This window comes from Heloderma suspectum, chromosome 3, assembly GCF_057233095.1.
Source record: "Heloderma suspectum isolate Gila_16-S chromosome 3, 16-S_ref, whole genome shotgun sequence".
NCBI classification, from domain to species: domain Eukaryota; kingdom Metazoa; phylum Chordata; class Lepidosauria; order Squamata; family Helodermatidae; genus Heloderma; species Heloderma suspectum.
Genome location: NC_139460.1, coordinates 129,892,477 through 129,908,787, shown reverse-complemented (window position 1 = coordinate 129,908,787; position 16,311 = coordinate 129,892,477). Strand labels below are relative to the sequence as shown.

General features: G+C 46.4%; 1 protein-coding gene across 1 annotated transcript in view; it reads right to left on the bottom strand.

Moving 5' to 3' along the window:
- SH3RF3 (SH3 domain containing ring finger 3) overlaps positions 1-11,031 on the bottom strand; it is a 304,545-nt gene extending 293,514 nt beyond the window's left edge. Inside the window, exon 1 of the mRNA XM_084844525.1 lies at positions 9,618-11,031. Within this exon, the coding sequence (XP_084700651.1) occupies positions 9,618-10,316 (699 nt within the window). The 5' untranslated portion in view covers positions 10,317-11,031. The remainder of the gene's footprint in view (positions 1-9,617) is intronic.
- Between the last annotated feature and the right edge of the window lie 5,280 nt (positions 11,032-16,311).

Genomic DNA, 16,311 nt, shown 5'->3' with positions numbered 1-16,311 from the left:
TAAAAATTAAAACGGAAAAAACAGTGGGTCAGTTTGCCGATGTTTGTTACAGGTTTAAGTACAAACAGGAGCTTTGCCATCATATACATGGAAAGCAGTATCATACTTGTTAGCACAGGAGTAAACCGGAAAAGTTTACATCAATAATGGCTAAGAAAGACACTTTTTGTTTCACATGTCTAGCCACACCTGCTTACATTACCATTTTATTTTATTTTTTTCTGTTTATTCTTGCAAAGTATTTAAGCAGAGACAGTGGCCAGAGGATTCAGGATTCACTGCATTAGCTTTTTTTTCTCAGACCACTCTGACTTCAGCTGCTAAACAATACAGCCTAAGGACATCTGTGCTGAGAAATCTTGAATTATTATCTCTGCTCATTAGTGCATAGCAGTCTGAGCTCGAACCTTTACATATCAGTTTTTGGCCACACAGGTTCCAAGCCAGTAGACAATGCTAAATCATTACTTTAGCCTTATTCGGACATTAGCAAAGTGTGTAGACTAAATTTGTGAGCGGGGGGGGGAGGGGGGGTGCTGTGTTTCGGTCATCTTCAATGTGTAGGAGGCAACTTTCTGAAAGGTGGTTATTTCCATGAGAAATCAGCATTCAAAATTGCATGGAGAACCTCATGAACACAGGAGGCCCTCCTCTGCAGAAAATCACCCTCCATGTGTAAAGGGTGGGGGGAATGCACAAGAAGGGTGTGGAGCTAGTACACTCACCCTTCTCACATGTTTCGTTTACACACTTTGCTAACACCTGAATAAACATTTTGTCTTAATTAAGTGAACTTATTTAGAATCCAGAAGAGTTGAGATTAATTCTAATGCAGAGAATGTTGGTAATGTCCCATCTGTATAATCTAATAGTAATTGGTGCATTGCATCCAATAGATTGTACAGCAACCTATTTCCAAGAATCTGAGGGTCTATATCTAAATGTACCTCCGTGGATGATTATAAACCATGGATGATGATAAATGCCAGTAAATCTATTAAAATGAGGAATTGGCTCAGTCCAGATGATCCCCCAAACCATGGCAGAGGGACCTGTGAAAGAGCAATAGAAAGCCCCAGGCTTATGCACATATTCTTTTTCTCTCCTGGCATGTCAGGGCAAGGAGATCAGAAACCTCCATTTCAAACTGTTTGCCATTTTGTCCAAAAGCAGCAAGCTATAGTTTGCCCTCAAATCAGGATCTGAAACCAAATCAAATATGGTTTGGAGATCCTGGCTTGAGGGCAAGGTGTGGTTTGTTGATAGATTAGATCAGAAGTGGAAGCTTCTAATATCCGACCCTCATGCATGAAGGAAGTGGGAAGAGATAACACAAGGCCAAGTTTCAGTGCTGTGCATTCCTGATCCTTCAAACCGTGATTTGGAGAATTATCTGAATGCAGCCTATATTTCCTATCATGGACACAGTAGAATGAGCAGAAAATGGAAGTCAGTTCTAAGTCATCACTTAGCATATGCAGCCACCTAAAGTGTTATTTGTTATCCTTTATTTTCTCTAAGGGTGGTCTAAAGAAAGTTGATCTAAATTTAGACCAGCCTCTTATAATAAAAGATAAATACAGCATTGGTAGAAACCTACCCTTGTTATGATTTTCTGCATTGTCACACAATACAACATTCAGCCACTATTGGCTAGAATACATTTAAAGCCATATTTTATCTTGATTAATCATTGGAGAAGAGTAGAGCAAATTTGTGCTGCTTGTTGTATGGTGTGAATGACTTTTGCAAATAGGCAATTTAACGCTGCAGATTATTCAGCAGTTCGTTTATGTGTTTTTTGTGCTTTTTTGCATTGCTCAGATACATTATATTATTATGCTTTCCCCTGAATGTCCCAACCAGCAGGGGGAAGGAAGGGAAGCAGTTAGAGATTCAACCATAAAGAACAAGCACATAGGCTCAGAAATGTGTTTATGAAAACAAAATATCTGTCCCTATCAACCACACTTCTTCTTGGTTATCCACCCTTCCTCTCCTCCAATAAGAACCTAAACTCAGCATTGTGGTGCCTAATTCTACTGCAGGGGTGGGAAACTTGTGTCCCTCCAGATGTTGTTAGGCTGCAACTCCTACCATTCCTCATCGTTGGCTATGCTGGCTAGGGCTGATGGAAGCTGCAGTCCAACAACATCTGGAGGGCCACAAGCTGTCCACCCCCTTACCACCATTGTTTTCATAATGTAAAGATACAAAAGCATTTGCTAATTGCTCCCTGCCCACTTCATCACCCACCTTTGTTTTATCTTGATTACTATAGAAGGTAGAGCATGAACAAAGCTTTATCAGCTGCCTACAAGAATAATTAATCTATTTTACATGATCATGAGAATTTATCACAAGCAGTGGCTTGTAATTCTTCTATGCCACATTAACAACTGGAAAGACAGAACCATGCAGACCCATTTCCATTTAAACTTAGAAACATTACCAAGTCTGGGGATAATCTCTGCTCCAAATCATGCTCTCTTTAGCACCACAATTGTTCCTGCCACAGTTGCTATTTATCTCACCTTCTACTAGTAGCCTTATCATGTTTCTGGCAGGGAGGGGAGAAGCAGTAACTTCCCTTTCTAAGGTTCAGTATTGCTGAGATTCATCATAACAACTGTATTAACATGTAAAAGGTAGTCACAGGTGAAGTAGGAAGGTGCCATCATCAAATGGCCATGCACATGGTTAACACTGGTGCAGTCCAATCCTATGCATGTTTTAACGTAGAAGTAAATCAGAGTTCAATAAGGATGCAAAAGTATGCAGAGTTTAATAAATATGCATTGTATCCTTTGTCTTTAAAAATCAACAGCTGAAAACTAGGGTCGACTCTCCACTGGAGGCCGTTTGTTTCCAGTAATTTTTTTCGCATGCACTTGCTGATTTGTGGTCACACGTTAATGAATACAGCACAGTATCTACTGTGTTTATAACATGATCAAGTGCCGCCCGTAGTGTTATCACTGAGGGAGAATGAAGAGTTTGAAAAGTGACATATGCTTTATCATTTGTGTTTATAGTGGGAGCACATGCCACAAGCCACAGCATAATGTTTCAATTGTGGGAGAACTGAGAGGTGATGCTGCCATTTCAGATGCCCTTTTTATATGTGGTAAACGTATGCATACCTCCGCAGCCATAGAGGAACACAGGTTTAAAATAAAACGTGTGTCTGGTTATTAACAGCTTTGCAGCTGTCTACATGTATGTTGAAAATTAGCCTTAAAAAAAAGGCTGACCAACCACTCCATCATTGAAGGAGAGGAAATGAAGGACAACCATGAATTTCCTGCTCACAAATCCCTTCTCCCCACCCACGGTCAAAGGTGACAGTGGGGGAAAATGTGACATAAGAACATATGAAGAGCCATGCTGGCTCAAACCCAAGGCTTATCTACTCCAGCAATCTGTTCACACAGACATTTTCCATCATTGTCCCATAAGGGTCTTCATCAGTTCCCCTTAAACACAGGAAGATCCAGGAGCTTCAGATTGTCCAGCTGCGCAATGAAACATCCCACCCACTAGGGACCAAAACATCTGGTGCTACTTTGCTCCCTGGTTGCTAGGTAGCACACATGGGGCGGGGGGGAGTGTTCAGGTCTGGCTCTGGCTGTTCCTGTTCTTTTGCAGAACCATCTTGCAACTCTTTTTTCTTCTCTTCCTCTTAGTGGGGTAGACTTTGGACTTTTGAATCTCAGTTGGCCATTCCTCTTGTTGGCTCAACCAACTGATGTTTGGAGTGGAGCCACAGTGAGTGATTTTGCCAAAATTCACATCTCTGGATCTTGAATGTCATAATTTGCTAATCTTCGGTGTTCAATCTAATTAGGAAATGGGCTTTTTGGAAGAGTATTATCACTAAGGTAAGGCACTATACATGTATCTACTAAACCCCTGTCTGCTTATTGTTACTCTGCAGAGCATTATACACACACATGTCTCTATACTACCAAACAAACAACAACCATATGTCCATTCAAACCAAAAATACTCAGGTATAGCCCGTTTAAGAGTATAACTAACCTACTTTGTTGACAATCTGCTCTTGTAAATGTACTGGCTAATATTAAAAAGAACATTTTCTTTAACAAAGGTCGTAACAGCCCATGAAGTCCTCACATAGGCTTATGTACTCTGATTACAATTGACAACCTTGATCAATGGACTGCATGGATTGTGGGGTAAACCTCACAAGGTTTAGCCACGTCTATTAGATTCATCCAACCTGCAGACGCAAGCCGCTCTTCTGTAACAAGTCAAAACATCTATCTATTTACCGTGACCTGTTGGGAAGTCAGCCAACAACAGAGCAACTCTAGAAATGACCTGACAACTCAAGATAAAGGGGGGCAGGATTAAAAGATGTCCTGCAGGATTGCAAACATAGGTGGTATTAATGTACATGAACACCAGTGCCAGCTCCAGGTTTTTGAGGGCGCTTGTTTGGCAACACACCCTCAGTGGGCCCATCTCTCTTTGAGTCCATTTTCTCCGCACCATTGTCACCAGCTGCTCTTGTTCTTCATCCTCTTTCTCATCATTGCTACCACTTGTTGGACTGACAGACAAAGAGCTAGGGAGGAGGTAGGCAGTGGCATCTGCTGCTCCTCCTCCTCCTCCCCATCATGATTGTCTGGGCGAAAGTGAGAGGCAGGTGAACAAGCAAGTTGCAGTGGTGAAGATGAAGAACAACTCCAGGAGGCTCTTGTCAGTGGGCCTCTGTTGGGATGTGAGCCCTTGGCAAGTGCCCAACCATGCCTATCCTTGACACCAGCCCTAATGAACACTGCTTCAATATGCCCCATGGGCAAACACAGCCATCCTCATGAGAACATGTATTATCTAGCACAGCCTCTACAATTTTTAACCTACCAAACTGATAACCTTCCTATTTTGTGGTCTTCGTGGGAAGCAAAAACAGAGGTGTTATTAAGTAAGTGGCACTGCAGGCCACAATGAACATCTGCTGAGTTACATTCAACTTGGTGGATCACAATTTTTCATGCCTGTCTTGAAGAAGAAGAAGGAGGAGGAGGAGGAAAAGAAGGAAAAAACATACATTAAGGGTGTGATCCTAAACAGATAGGCGGCCACCTCCGACCTCAGAGGCGACTGCCTATCCAAACCAAGGCAGAAGAGGCACAGGGGGATCGTTCCCTCCACACCTCTCCTGCCTTGCTCTTTTAAACAGCTAACTAGCAGCTGGGGGGGGGGGCAGCTGGGAAAGGAAGCTGCCATACAACACATAGGATTTGTCATATGCACAGCTCCGCTCTCCCCGCCCCAGAACGCCCCCCAGCCCCGCCCCTTTTCAGTTTCTCCGCACTCGTCTTCCAAGTGCGGAGGACAGGGCTTCTTTGCGCTGCCTTGGAGGCAGCGCAGACGAGGGTGGAAGTCAGATTTCCGGGAGCGTTGGCTCCGAGGTCAGTTCCCAGAATAGAGCATATCCTGTGGCCCGCTAGACAGTGTCTAGTGGCCATAGGATTGCTCACTAAATAGCCCTGATTCCAAACATGGAAACCCATTTTTGCATGTTTTATTCACAGTGATAATTACAGTAACAACAAGAAGTAGATAATGATCACAACAATAAGAATTTTAAGCACATATATATTACTCTGAGTGTTGAAAATACTTTATATACATTATCTTATTCATTCTTACACCTTAAGAGTCCTGTAAGATAAGTCAGCATTATTAGCCCATATTGCAGATGGAGGACTGAGGCTGAGAGATAATGATTTGCCTAAGGCCATCTAGTGAGCTCATGGCTGAGGTGAGATGAAAGTTAAAGTAAAATAATATGGTGGGGTGCAAGCAACATGCAGGAACAGCAACAATCGCCTTCACAAGGCACTGTAGGTAAATGATGAAGTAATTCTTTCATCTCCCACAGAAAGATAAAAGCAATATCTGAACATTCAGTAAAGTAAAGGAAGGTGGTTGTTTTTCACAAAACACAGGGACAGAAGTAACAACTAGAGAACAATGCTCTTGAATATCTAACAGTGTAATGCATTACAGGTCTTTTTCCAAGAATGTCCCTATTTCCCAGTGATCCCTTCAACAAAAAAGGAACCATGAAAATGCAAATAAAAATCTAAAGCTGTTACTGCTTCCTTTAATATATTTCATCAGGTGAATGCTAAAGATGTCCACCAAACATGTCAAGGCATTTAGAAAATGTTGAAAGTAATACATAAGTTGTCAAGTTAAAAAGGAAGGCTTGCTAATCTTGGCCAAGTTATCAACAATTCTTGCTGCAGCAAATGCATTTGAATACTTGGATTAAAAAAAACAAACCTGAAATATTAGCAGCTTAAGCAAACTGGTGAAGGAAGGTAAAGTTATTGTATTTATCCACTGAACATATCAGTAGTAGGAAACAGGGTTTTCTTAACTACATCAATGACAAAGATATGCTTTTCTCTCACAGTAAGATACACACACACAGAATGACAGAGGTGGATGGGCCCAACCCCCAACCAGCATCAGGCCCATGCAAAACACAATTCTTTAAGCAGTAGCTTGCCTGTACCTGTACAACACCTGGCTGACAGATCTTCCCTAGGTAATATGCTAGTTTATAAAGTTTGTTCTCAGTTAGGAGTTTATTTCCTTAGATTTCATAGATGCACAAAACTGCAAGGCATCATGACAGCATGACCTCCTGCCCTAAGACAGAAAACTCCAACTTAATAACAAATGCTTATTGGACCTAATATAAAAAGCCTCCAGTGGCTGACCTTCTCCTACTTGCCTCAGCAACTACTTCCACATCCCAGTACTCCTTTCATTATGCAGTTTTTCTCAGTCTAAGCTTATGCTGCTGCAATTGAATATATTGCCACTTGTCATTCCTAAAGACAGATGAGACTGGTAAGAATTCAAAGATAAAGATATGCTGAAGAAGGAAAAAAGTAAAAACCAGCAATAAGTCTGAATGCACCTCTACAAAGTTAATTTCTTGCAAATGCAAAAATGTATGGCTAGCACCATGAAAATAAAATTCTGTTTCTTCGCTTTCTCTAAAGATGTAACAAACACTCAATAAAGTGTGATAACACTGACTTTCAGCTTCAGTAAGTATCACAGTACTATACCTACAACTCATGTTCTTTTCAATGTCAATTATGTGAAGGGGCTTTCTGAATTCTGCCTTTCAACAGAGCAATCAGTATTTATTCTCTGTAAATTATAAAGCAGAGCAGCAAGAAAATATTTTGTGATATTGCCCAAGATAAAGATAAAGGTTATGTCTTGATAAATAACTGTTCTTCACAGTGACCAAGTTATCTTTTCATTTTGTATTGTTTAATAGACACAGAAGGGCTCCATGTAGTTTTCAGGAAAAGTGACTAGCCAGCTGTATCAGCAGTTCTAAGAAGGATTACTATCTCCTGCTGATTTTTGTTTTTAAAAACCAGATTAGTTCAGATTTCTTTCACTGTAATGAACCTTGTAAGGATCAGGAACACTGATTTCAAAGATAAAGCTGTGAGGTTATTTAAAAGGCTAAACAAACTGTTTCATGGAACCATTTGTGCTCATGCTCTCATTAGCCCAAGGAAAGGAATAAAAATGCAACCATCAATCATGACAGCTGAGAAGTGACTTTAGAAGTCAAGCAAGCTGTTCAGTCAAACAAAGCTTGTAAGTGAGAAAAAAATAAAAGGATGTTGGTCAAGCAAGGATATTGGTAAAGCATCACACACAGCTTTTTGCAGAACTTCAGTTTAAAAGAAGGGCTCTTCACAGCATTGTGTTACCAATGTGGAACAACACACATATAATATAACATAATATGTATCATTAATAAACTTCTTCAAATTATGCAGAGTGTTATCCAATGTATTCAAATATTCCTACAGTAGCAACTCCTCTCTTCTGCCCTTGCACGACCCAACATTTTTTTGCTATTGCTTCTTGCAATCTGCACTGATTGTAGCCACATTCCACAGTACCACATAATGAAATATGGTAACATCAGTTCATACAATCTGACTAGCGCATGGAGAGACTGAACTGAGTCTATCTGTGGATGTGATATGGAGGATGTTTCATGTGATATGGCGGATGTTTCATTACTCCACAGGAATATAGGAAGCTGCCTTATTCCAGGTCAGACTATTTGTCCACTCAGCCTAGTACTGTCTGCTCTGACTTTCAGCACCTCTGCAGGGTCTCAGTCAGAAAAGAGTCTTTACCTGCTCCGTTTAACTGGAGATGCCAAGGATTGAACTTGGAGCCTACTGCATGCAAAGCAGGTCACCTGAGCTATAGTCCTCTTCACCACACGCTCATCCAGTTACGAAGTACAATGCCACCACTCAACATCCTGAGTTTTATTTAAAGCACCCTTTGGCTTCTTGAGTTTTATTTAATGAATGGGTGGTAGAGTAGCATGAACCCATTTTCAACCATTGACATTTCTAACCTGGAGTTTCTAAGCACTGCACAGGACAAATATGACCTTAGAAACAATGCCACGTACTTATGGTACATGTTTTAAAGATATAGAGATAGATAGATAGATAGATAGATAGATAGACAGACAGACAGACTTCAGGATTTGATCATCCATCATAACAGAAACATAAGGAATAGCTTTAGATAGCATATGGTGACAAAGGGATCTACTCAGGACTATTGCATAGAGCAAAGTATGAATTTGGAGGAAGGGGAACCAATTCTGAAAGAGCAACCAACCCATCATGAGAATGAAGCAAAAACCCTGACTACAGTACCCTTTTGCTCCATCACCAGCAGAAAGTCAGAGTGCAGGAGCCAGGATGCATATCCTCCATTATTTGAAAAAAGCAATAGGTAGTTTATGTGTTGTGTGAACAAAGCATCCATAGTTGGGTAATTATTTCGAATCTAAGCCTTAGAAAGAAATTTTAGTAGGTGTCTAGATCATCTTTGCCCTGAAGTTCTGTATCGTAAGCTGGGGTGCTAAAGCAATTTCTATGCAAAATTCATCAGGTCAGTAAAGCAATACCATTACTAGGACCAACCCGTGTTCACAAAGCAGCACACAAGCTTTCAGATTGCACAGAAAACCACTAAAAGAGACAGGATCCCAATTCCTCCACTGCATCTGCCTGGTGTCAAGGAATTTTTGAAAGTAAAAGGGAACGTGCACATTTCCTACAATCGAGAAAACATGCATTGGGCTGATAGATGTCCTTGCATGACACCTCCCTTGCGCTGGCACACAACGCTCTCCGTAAGTCCTTTCGTTCCCAAATTTTCAAAGTTCAACAGGAAAGGAGCTAACGAAGTTGCCAGACCCTGTGCCCAGCTAAGCCCGGCGGGGCTGTGCCAGCCAAACAAGCGTAAGTGGCAGCAGTGCCAAGTACTATGATATAAATATTTGGAACTGACATCGGCATCCAGAATTCGAAGTGCGGAAAGAAGGGGCTGCACCTATGAAACAGGCACAGCTGACGGGTGGGCAGGGGCAGGTCCAGGGGAGGCTGTGTGCGCAGCCGGCCCGCGGGCTGAGGCGGGGCGCCGGGCGGTTGCCTAGCTAAAAAAAAAAAAAAGGCGGGAAGGCCAAACACACACACACTCCTGCTCGGATACTGGCGACCTACCTTAAGCAAGGCGCTCCGGCTGGCGGCGGCTAGTTCCCTCAGGCTGGCGGCGGCTGAGGCAGCTGCAGCGGCAACGCTCGGGCAGCCGGTGGGTGCAGCTGCCGCCGCCACAGGGTGGCAGCCAGGGTTAGCAGCAGCAACCGAGCTGCTTCCTCCTGCTGATGCGGCGGGGCTGCTCCCACAGTGGCCGCCCGTGCTGGCCGCATTGCTCTGGGCGGTGGGGCTGCCCGGGGCACAGTTGCCTCCGCCGCAGCAGCCGCCCGCCGCCCCGGCGCGAGGTCTCTGTCGAATGCCGTCTAGCAGGCGGACGAGCAAGATATTGGCGGGCAGCTCGTCCACGCCGCAGCCCACCAGGATGCGGCACTCCGGGCAGCGCAGCTCGTGGCGGGAGCTGACAATGCTCTCCAGGCAGCGGCGGCAGAAGGTGTGCTGGCACGGGAGCACCTTGGCCGTCGTGTCCAGGCGCTCCAGGCACACGGAGCACTCCAGCAGGTCCAGCAGCGACGACTCGTCCATGGCCCCGCCGCCGCCGCCGCCGCCGGCGGGAGGTCCCTCGCCGTTGCCGCCGCCGCCGCCTCCCACCACTTCAGCAGCAGCAGCAGCCGCCCGCCGCCTCCGCCTCTCCTCAGTTGCCTGCTTCTCGGCGGCCGCGGCGGCCGCGGCTTTGGAGGAACACAGCCAGGACGCCCCTAGGAGCATTTGGACCCGGAACGGAGGCCGCTGGAGAGGCGGCAGCCACGGCACATGGCAGCTGAAGCAGGGGGCCGCAAAGCGCAGCCCGCCGAGGGCCTGTCAGCGAGAGCCACCGACCAGAGGGCGGGGACTGGAAGACCTGCCTTCTCCCCCTGCCCACCCTCGTCCCCAGTAGGCGGCTAATAATTCCTCGGGGGGGGGGGCGGCGGCGAATGCCACACGCTCTCCTCTTTCCCCCTCGTCGTCGGGCCCCAATTCAGCACCGCGGGCTCCCTCTGCCTCCTGGCAGCCTCCGTTAGCGAGGGGAAATCCTAGCCAGAACGGGGGAGGCTGCGCGCGTGCTGGAAGAGGGTGGCGGCACCTGTGTCCTCCCCTTCAGAGCTTTTTTCTCTCCCTCAGTCGGCAATCGCGACGGGGCATGGCACGCCCAGCGAGGAGGGAGAGCGGCTTCCTCGGCACGGCTCGTCAGCAGGCGCTGGCGCTGGCCCCGAGGGCCGGGGCAAGAGGCAGCGGCGAGGATCCCGGGCTCTGGAGAAAAGCGACCCTCTTCTTCAGGGCTTGGTGCGCTGCCCGCCGGCTGCCCGTTGTTGCCTCATCGGCCGAGCTTCGCCTCCCTCGCTCTTCCATAGCAGCCCCCTGCCTCGTAACCCGATGGCGGCGGCGGCGGCAGCCTCCATCACTGCCTCACGGGCTCCCCATCTTCCAAATACTCCAGACGGCAGCGGCCGAGATACAAGGAAGGCGGGTAGGCGGGTGCAGGAACGGATCAGCCTGGGGAGACAGGAGGAGACACCCACAGGCGCACATAACCCTTGGCGCAAATGCCACCCGCGACTTCTCTTAATCCGCTTTCCCCCCGCTCAGCAAAGACAGGAAACGCCAACTTCTCCCCCTTCGTTTCTCGCACGGCTCCCCGTGAGAAGGAGTTCAGCCTGATCCAAAACAACGGGCAAGTTCTATTGCTCTTGGCTGATTTGGGGGGTTTCTGCCTTTCATTGCTGAGAGATCCTCACGCCTGCTGCCGCTGGCCTGTAGTATCCAACAGGGCAGCCGGGCAGTCCCCGCCCTCTCCTCCTCCGACGATGGCCGGTGTTATTATCCCCCAGAGATGCTGCTGCTGCTAATCGAAGGAGGCTGAGCCGTGCACCGATTCAGCTAAGCAGCTCCTGCGAAAAGTCATCTGGTGCGCAGAGGGGTTCCAGCCTCAGAAACGTCTCCCGTCTAGGAGATTCAACATCAGTAATGCGTCTGTTCCTCCAGAACTGGTCCGTCTTTGAAACGTCTTTGGTTCCTACATGAGTCTCCAGAAATCAGATCCTGTTAGATCCAAAAGGAAGTTTGGTAGATGTCAGCAATAAAACAGTAACTTTCTGTGCTGCGACACTGCAGAAGTTCCCTCAGTCATAACCAAGGAGGGGGAGGAGGTGTTTTCTCATATTCAATCCTGGTCTCGGGCGAGCGTCAGAGCGACGGAAATACGTACCCCAGAAGCAATCCGAGAAGATGGGGAAGTTTGCAGAAGTTTGCTCACACCGGACAAAGAAATATATTCCTTACAGTTGGCTTCCCTCTAGTGGAATTCCTTATAAAGCGCATCTGGTGAACTTGCTGAGGGAAGGAGATTTCAAGTTTCTCCTCTTTAGCAAACTAACTGATGCCAGAAACAATGCAGTATTTATTTAAAATTAATGCCGATTTCCACATAATTAGCTGGTTTCCGTTAAAGAGACTGGTGTTACATATCCCTGCAATCTGCATTAATATACAGTGATTTAGTTCAGGGGTGGGCAGAAGGTAGGTTGGTATCTGCTGGTAGATCCTTGGGTGGTTTGCACACTAAGCTGCAGGATTCCGGACTCCCAATTATTTAACAATAGCAGCAACAAAATGACTCCCCTCCTGCTCTAAATTATACTCCTCAATGAAAAACGCTGGGGATAACCAGGAGCTTTTGTGTGGAAAGACAGTGAGCTGTTTAGTCCTGGTACTCAAAATTCCTTGGCTCAGAATGTTTTAATTCTAAGCCTGTGTCTTTTGTACCAGGCAGATCTTGAGGTTCCAGTAAAAAAACAAAGTAGATTCCGCAAGCCAAAAATCTGCCCACTCCTGATTTGGTTACTATAAAGCACCGGCAGGGGATGTATGGAAAATGGACCTGCCAAGTAATTATGTTTTGAGAATCCTGAAATCTTACAAAAATGTTTATGTAACATATTTTTAAAATTCCAGTGTTTATATATTCTCTGAACATTTAGTGCAGCAGACTATATAACATAAACACAGTCCATATTGATTTTTGTTAAAATCAGATATTTTAGCCCCACTTTTAAATCCTAATCTTGTCTACTAGACTTGTCTCTATGCCAAGGAAAACAACAGCAGAACACAGCTCAGTGTATTAAATATCCTCATTTGTTTTGTGTGGTATTATGAACCACACAGAATCAGAAACTATTGTATTTCTCCTCCCTATCTGTCTCCCCAGCTTTACATACAATTGTATGATCACATGATCACCATAGCCCATTATTTAAGCCACGGTGGGCTGTGCGTGTGTGCAGGTGGGTGGCCATTTTGAATTTTCAGGGGTAATAACTCCATAACAGACCAACAGTTATTTGGGATTGTTTAATCTTCAAACAATCCCTGCTGCCCAGGTTTGGACAACACAACAAGCCACAGCCAGGGGCTTGGCTTCATGGGTGATTTGCTGTGGATTGGGACCATTTGGAGGTCCTTTGCGGCACATGTTATCATGGCCAGTCTGCAGCCACCCCGAAGTTTACCTCTGGGGGAAGCTGCATTTCTCAGAGTTATTTTACTCGTTTGTTTTTCTTTATCTCAGCTCCCCTGTGGTTCAGCTGTGCCCATTCCTCCACTTTAAATTCGGTATGATCCGGGGTTCCCAGAGGTGCGGCTTTCACCTGGCCGTGACCTCAGTAACCTAGGTAACTAACTAGGCCTGTCTTTCCTACTCATCAAAGCATTAGACCACTCTTCCGTGCCTTCAGAATTGCACTGCACTTCCTTTTTGCCAGTGGGAGTAACTAGCCGCCATTTCCCAGCCGTCCCTGTTGAGAGCTGTGATTATGTGCTTCTCTGATGCTTGTTTACTTCACTTTCACTACTTCTCTGCATGGAAGGAAAGGCCTGGCTGGAGCTGACTCCCTCTGCTATTTCTGCCAGCTGCCTCCTCTCCGCCCTCTGCTGCATTCATCGCTGCATCGATACAGCGAAATACCAGGACTGCAGGCTCCTGCTCCTTGCCACCTCTTGCTAGATAGCTAGTACCTGAAACAGCGCTGCTCCAATTTCCTCAGTGGGAAACAGCTGCTACTGATTCTCAATGGCGGGAAAGCAGGCAACAGAGGCTGCAGGCTGAGAATGGGTGAAGCAGTTAGATTGCTGTATTTATTCCCTGGAAGTATGCAACAGGGGTTTTATGACTGGGCAATACAGGCTGCAGACTGTCAATGGGTGAAGTGGCTTAATCCCTGTATTTACTCCCTGGAAAAGAGGAAAGGGGATGGGAGCTCTAACTCCCTGACGGTTGGCTGGAATGGGGCAAAATTGCACTGGTGGGGTGCTCTCCTGGGGAGCCCTCAGATGCTGTTTGAAGCAGGAAACAAGCCTCTCTCATTGGTTGAGCAGCACCTGCCGGGTTGATGATGTTCAGTTCTACTCCTCCAATCCAACCCGGAAGCATGTTGCTTTCAAATGCTGTGTGACCCGTGAAAAGTGGATTTTTATGGTAGGGTACACTTAGGGATGGCGGAGAATTCCGCCACGGATTTCAGTGAGGCCGAATGTACTGGCATTCAGCCCCCTGAAACCCGTGGCAGAACGGCCTCCCACCCCCTGCCATCCCGCGGAATCCCCCAGGGATGAAGCTTACCTGGGGCGGATGTTGCGGCGGCAGCTCTGGTGGCTCCAGTGGCGGCGGCAGCTGGTCTCACGGCCAGCTGCTGTGGCTGCCATTTGCGTCCTGCCAGGCTGCCATGATAGGCTACATAAGTATTTACGTAGCCTATCGTGGCAAAGAGCAGGGGCGCAAACGGCGACCGCTATGCTGTTTGCGCTGCTGCTCTTTCCCTGATAGGCTACGTAAGTATTTACGTAGCCTATCACGGTAAAGGCAGCCATGCAAATGGCAGCCACTACGCCATTTGCATAGCTGCCTTTACCATGATAGGCTATGGAAATACATAGCCTATCACGGAAAGAGCAGTGGCGCAAACAGTGTAGCGGCCGCCGTTTACACCCCTGCTCTTTGCCGTGATAGGCTACGTAAATACTTATGTAGCCTATCACGGCAGCCTGGCAGGACGCAAATGGCGGCTGCTACGGCGGCCGCCATTTGCGGCCGCAGCAGCCAGCCATGGCCGGAACTCCGGCTGTGGATGGCCCTGGCCAGCACCTCTGCGGAGCCGGCCCAGGGAGGATTCTGGGGGGAGGGACAGAGCGCCTCTCCCCCACCGCGAATCAAAGCTGCGAAAAGTTAAGTGACTTTCGTACATCCCTAGGTACACTTGGCTTTTCTTGCTTTGTGTGTCCCTGATGGACCAAAGCCGATTCCATGAAAATCCAGATAATACTCCAACGTGCTTCTCATTCCATTGTTGTGAAGATCCCCGTGCTCTTGAAAAGGCACCACAGCTCATCATGGCTTAAATAAGCCACAGTGGGCTGCGACAATTGTGCAAACCAGGGCTGCCTTTACATTAAAGAAAAAACCCGCAGTCCTCCCATTGTGGAGCCTTTCCACGTTTACAGTGGGCTCCCAGATGGTAACCACGTGATTACTGAGAGGGGAAGTTTTTAGTTTTCAAGGTTCCATAGAGATCACTGAAACAGTGCCATCTAGTGGCTGTTTTAATAGCGTAACAATCCGGTTTAAATAAATAGATCATTCTGGATCATTTTGAGATGGAATATTTATTTATTTATTTATTTATTTATTACATTTCTATACCACCCAATAACCAAAGCTCTCTGGGCAGTTTACAAAGATTAAAACATTTAAAAATACAAAATACAGATTTTGACAGCCAATTCCATAAAAACACACAAACAGAACAACGCACAAGAACATATACCTAAAACAACTTCAACAAGCAATCTCAAAGCAGACAGCCATAAATTTTCATAAAGCCATTCCAGGATCAATTAAAACTTATCATATGCTGCCAAATGCCTGGGAGAAGAGAAAGGTCTTAACCTGGCACCAAAAAGATAACAATGTTGGCACCAGGTGGGCCTCATCGGGGAGATCATTCCATAATTTGGGGGCCCTCTCCCTTGTTGCCATCTTCCAAGCTTCCCTCAGAGTAGGCAGCCAGAGGAGAGCCATAGATGTTGAGCATAGTGTATGGGTAGGTTCGTGTCGGGAGAGGCGCTCCGTCAGGGATTGTGCTCACAAGTCATGTAAGGCTTTATAGGTTAAAACCAGCACCTTGAATCGGGCTCGGAAACATACAGGAAGCCAGTGCAGGCGGGCCAGATGTCTTATATGTTCGGATCTTCTGGTCCCCATTAATCTGGCCGCTGCATTTTGCACGAGCTGCAGCTTCTGAACCGACTTCAAAGGCAGCCCCACATAGAGTGCATTGCAGTAATCTTACTTGGAGATTACCAGCGCATAGACAACTAAAGCCAGGTTATCCTTGTCCTGATAGGGCTGTAGCTGGGCCACCAACCAAAGTTGGTAGAAGGCACTCCATGCCACTGAGGCCACCTGAGCTCAAGTGACAAAGATAGTTCCTGGGGGACCCCCAAGCTACAGACCTGCTCCTTCAGGGGGAGTGCAACCCCATCCAGAACAGGTTGAACACCCTCCATCTGGTCAGTAGAACCACCCACCAACAGCATCTCAGTCTTGTCTGGACTGAGCTTCAGTTTATTAGCCCTCATCCAGTCCATTGTCGCAGCCAGGCACTGATTCAGCACATCCACAGCATCACCTGAAGAAGATGAAAAGGAGAAATAGAGCTGCATGTCATCA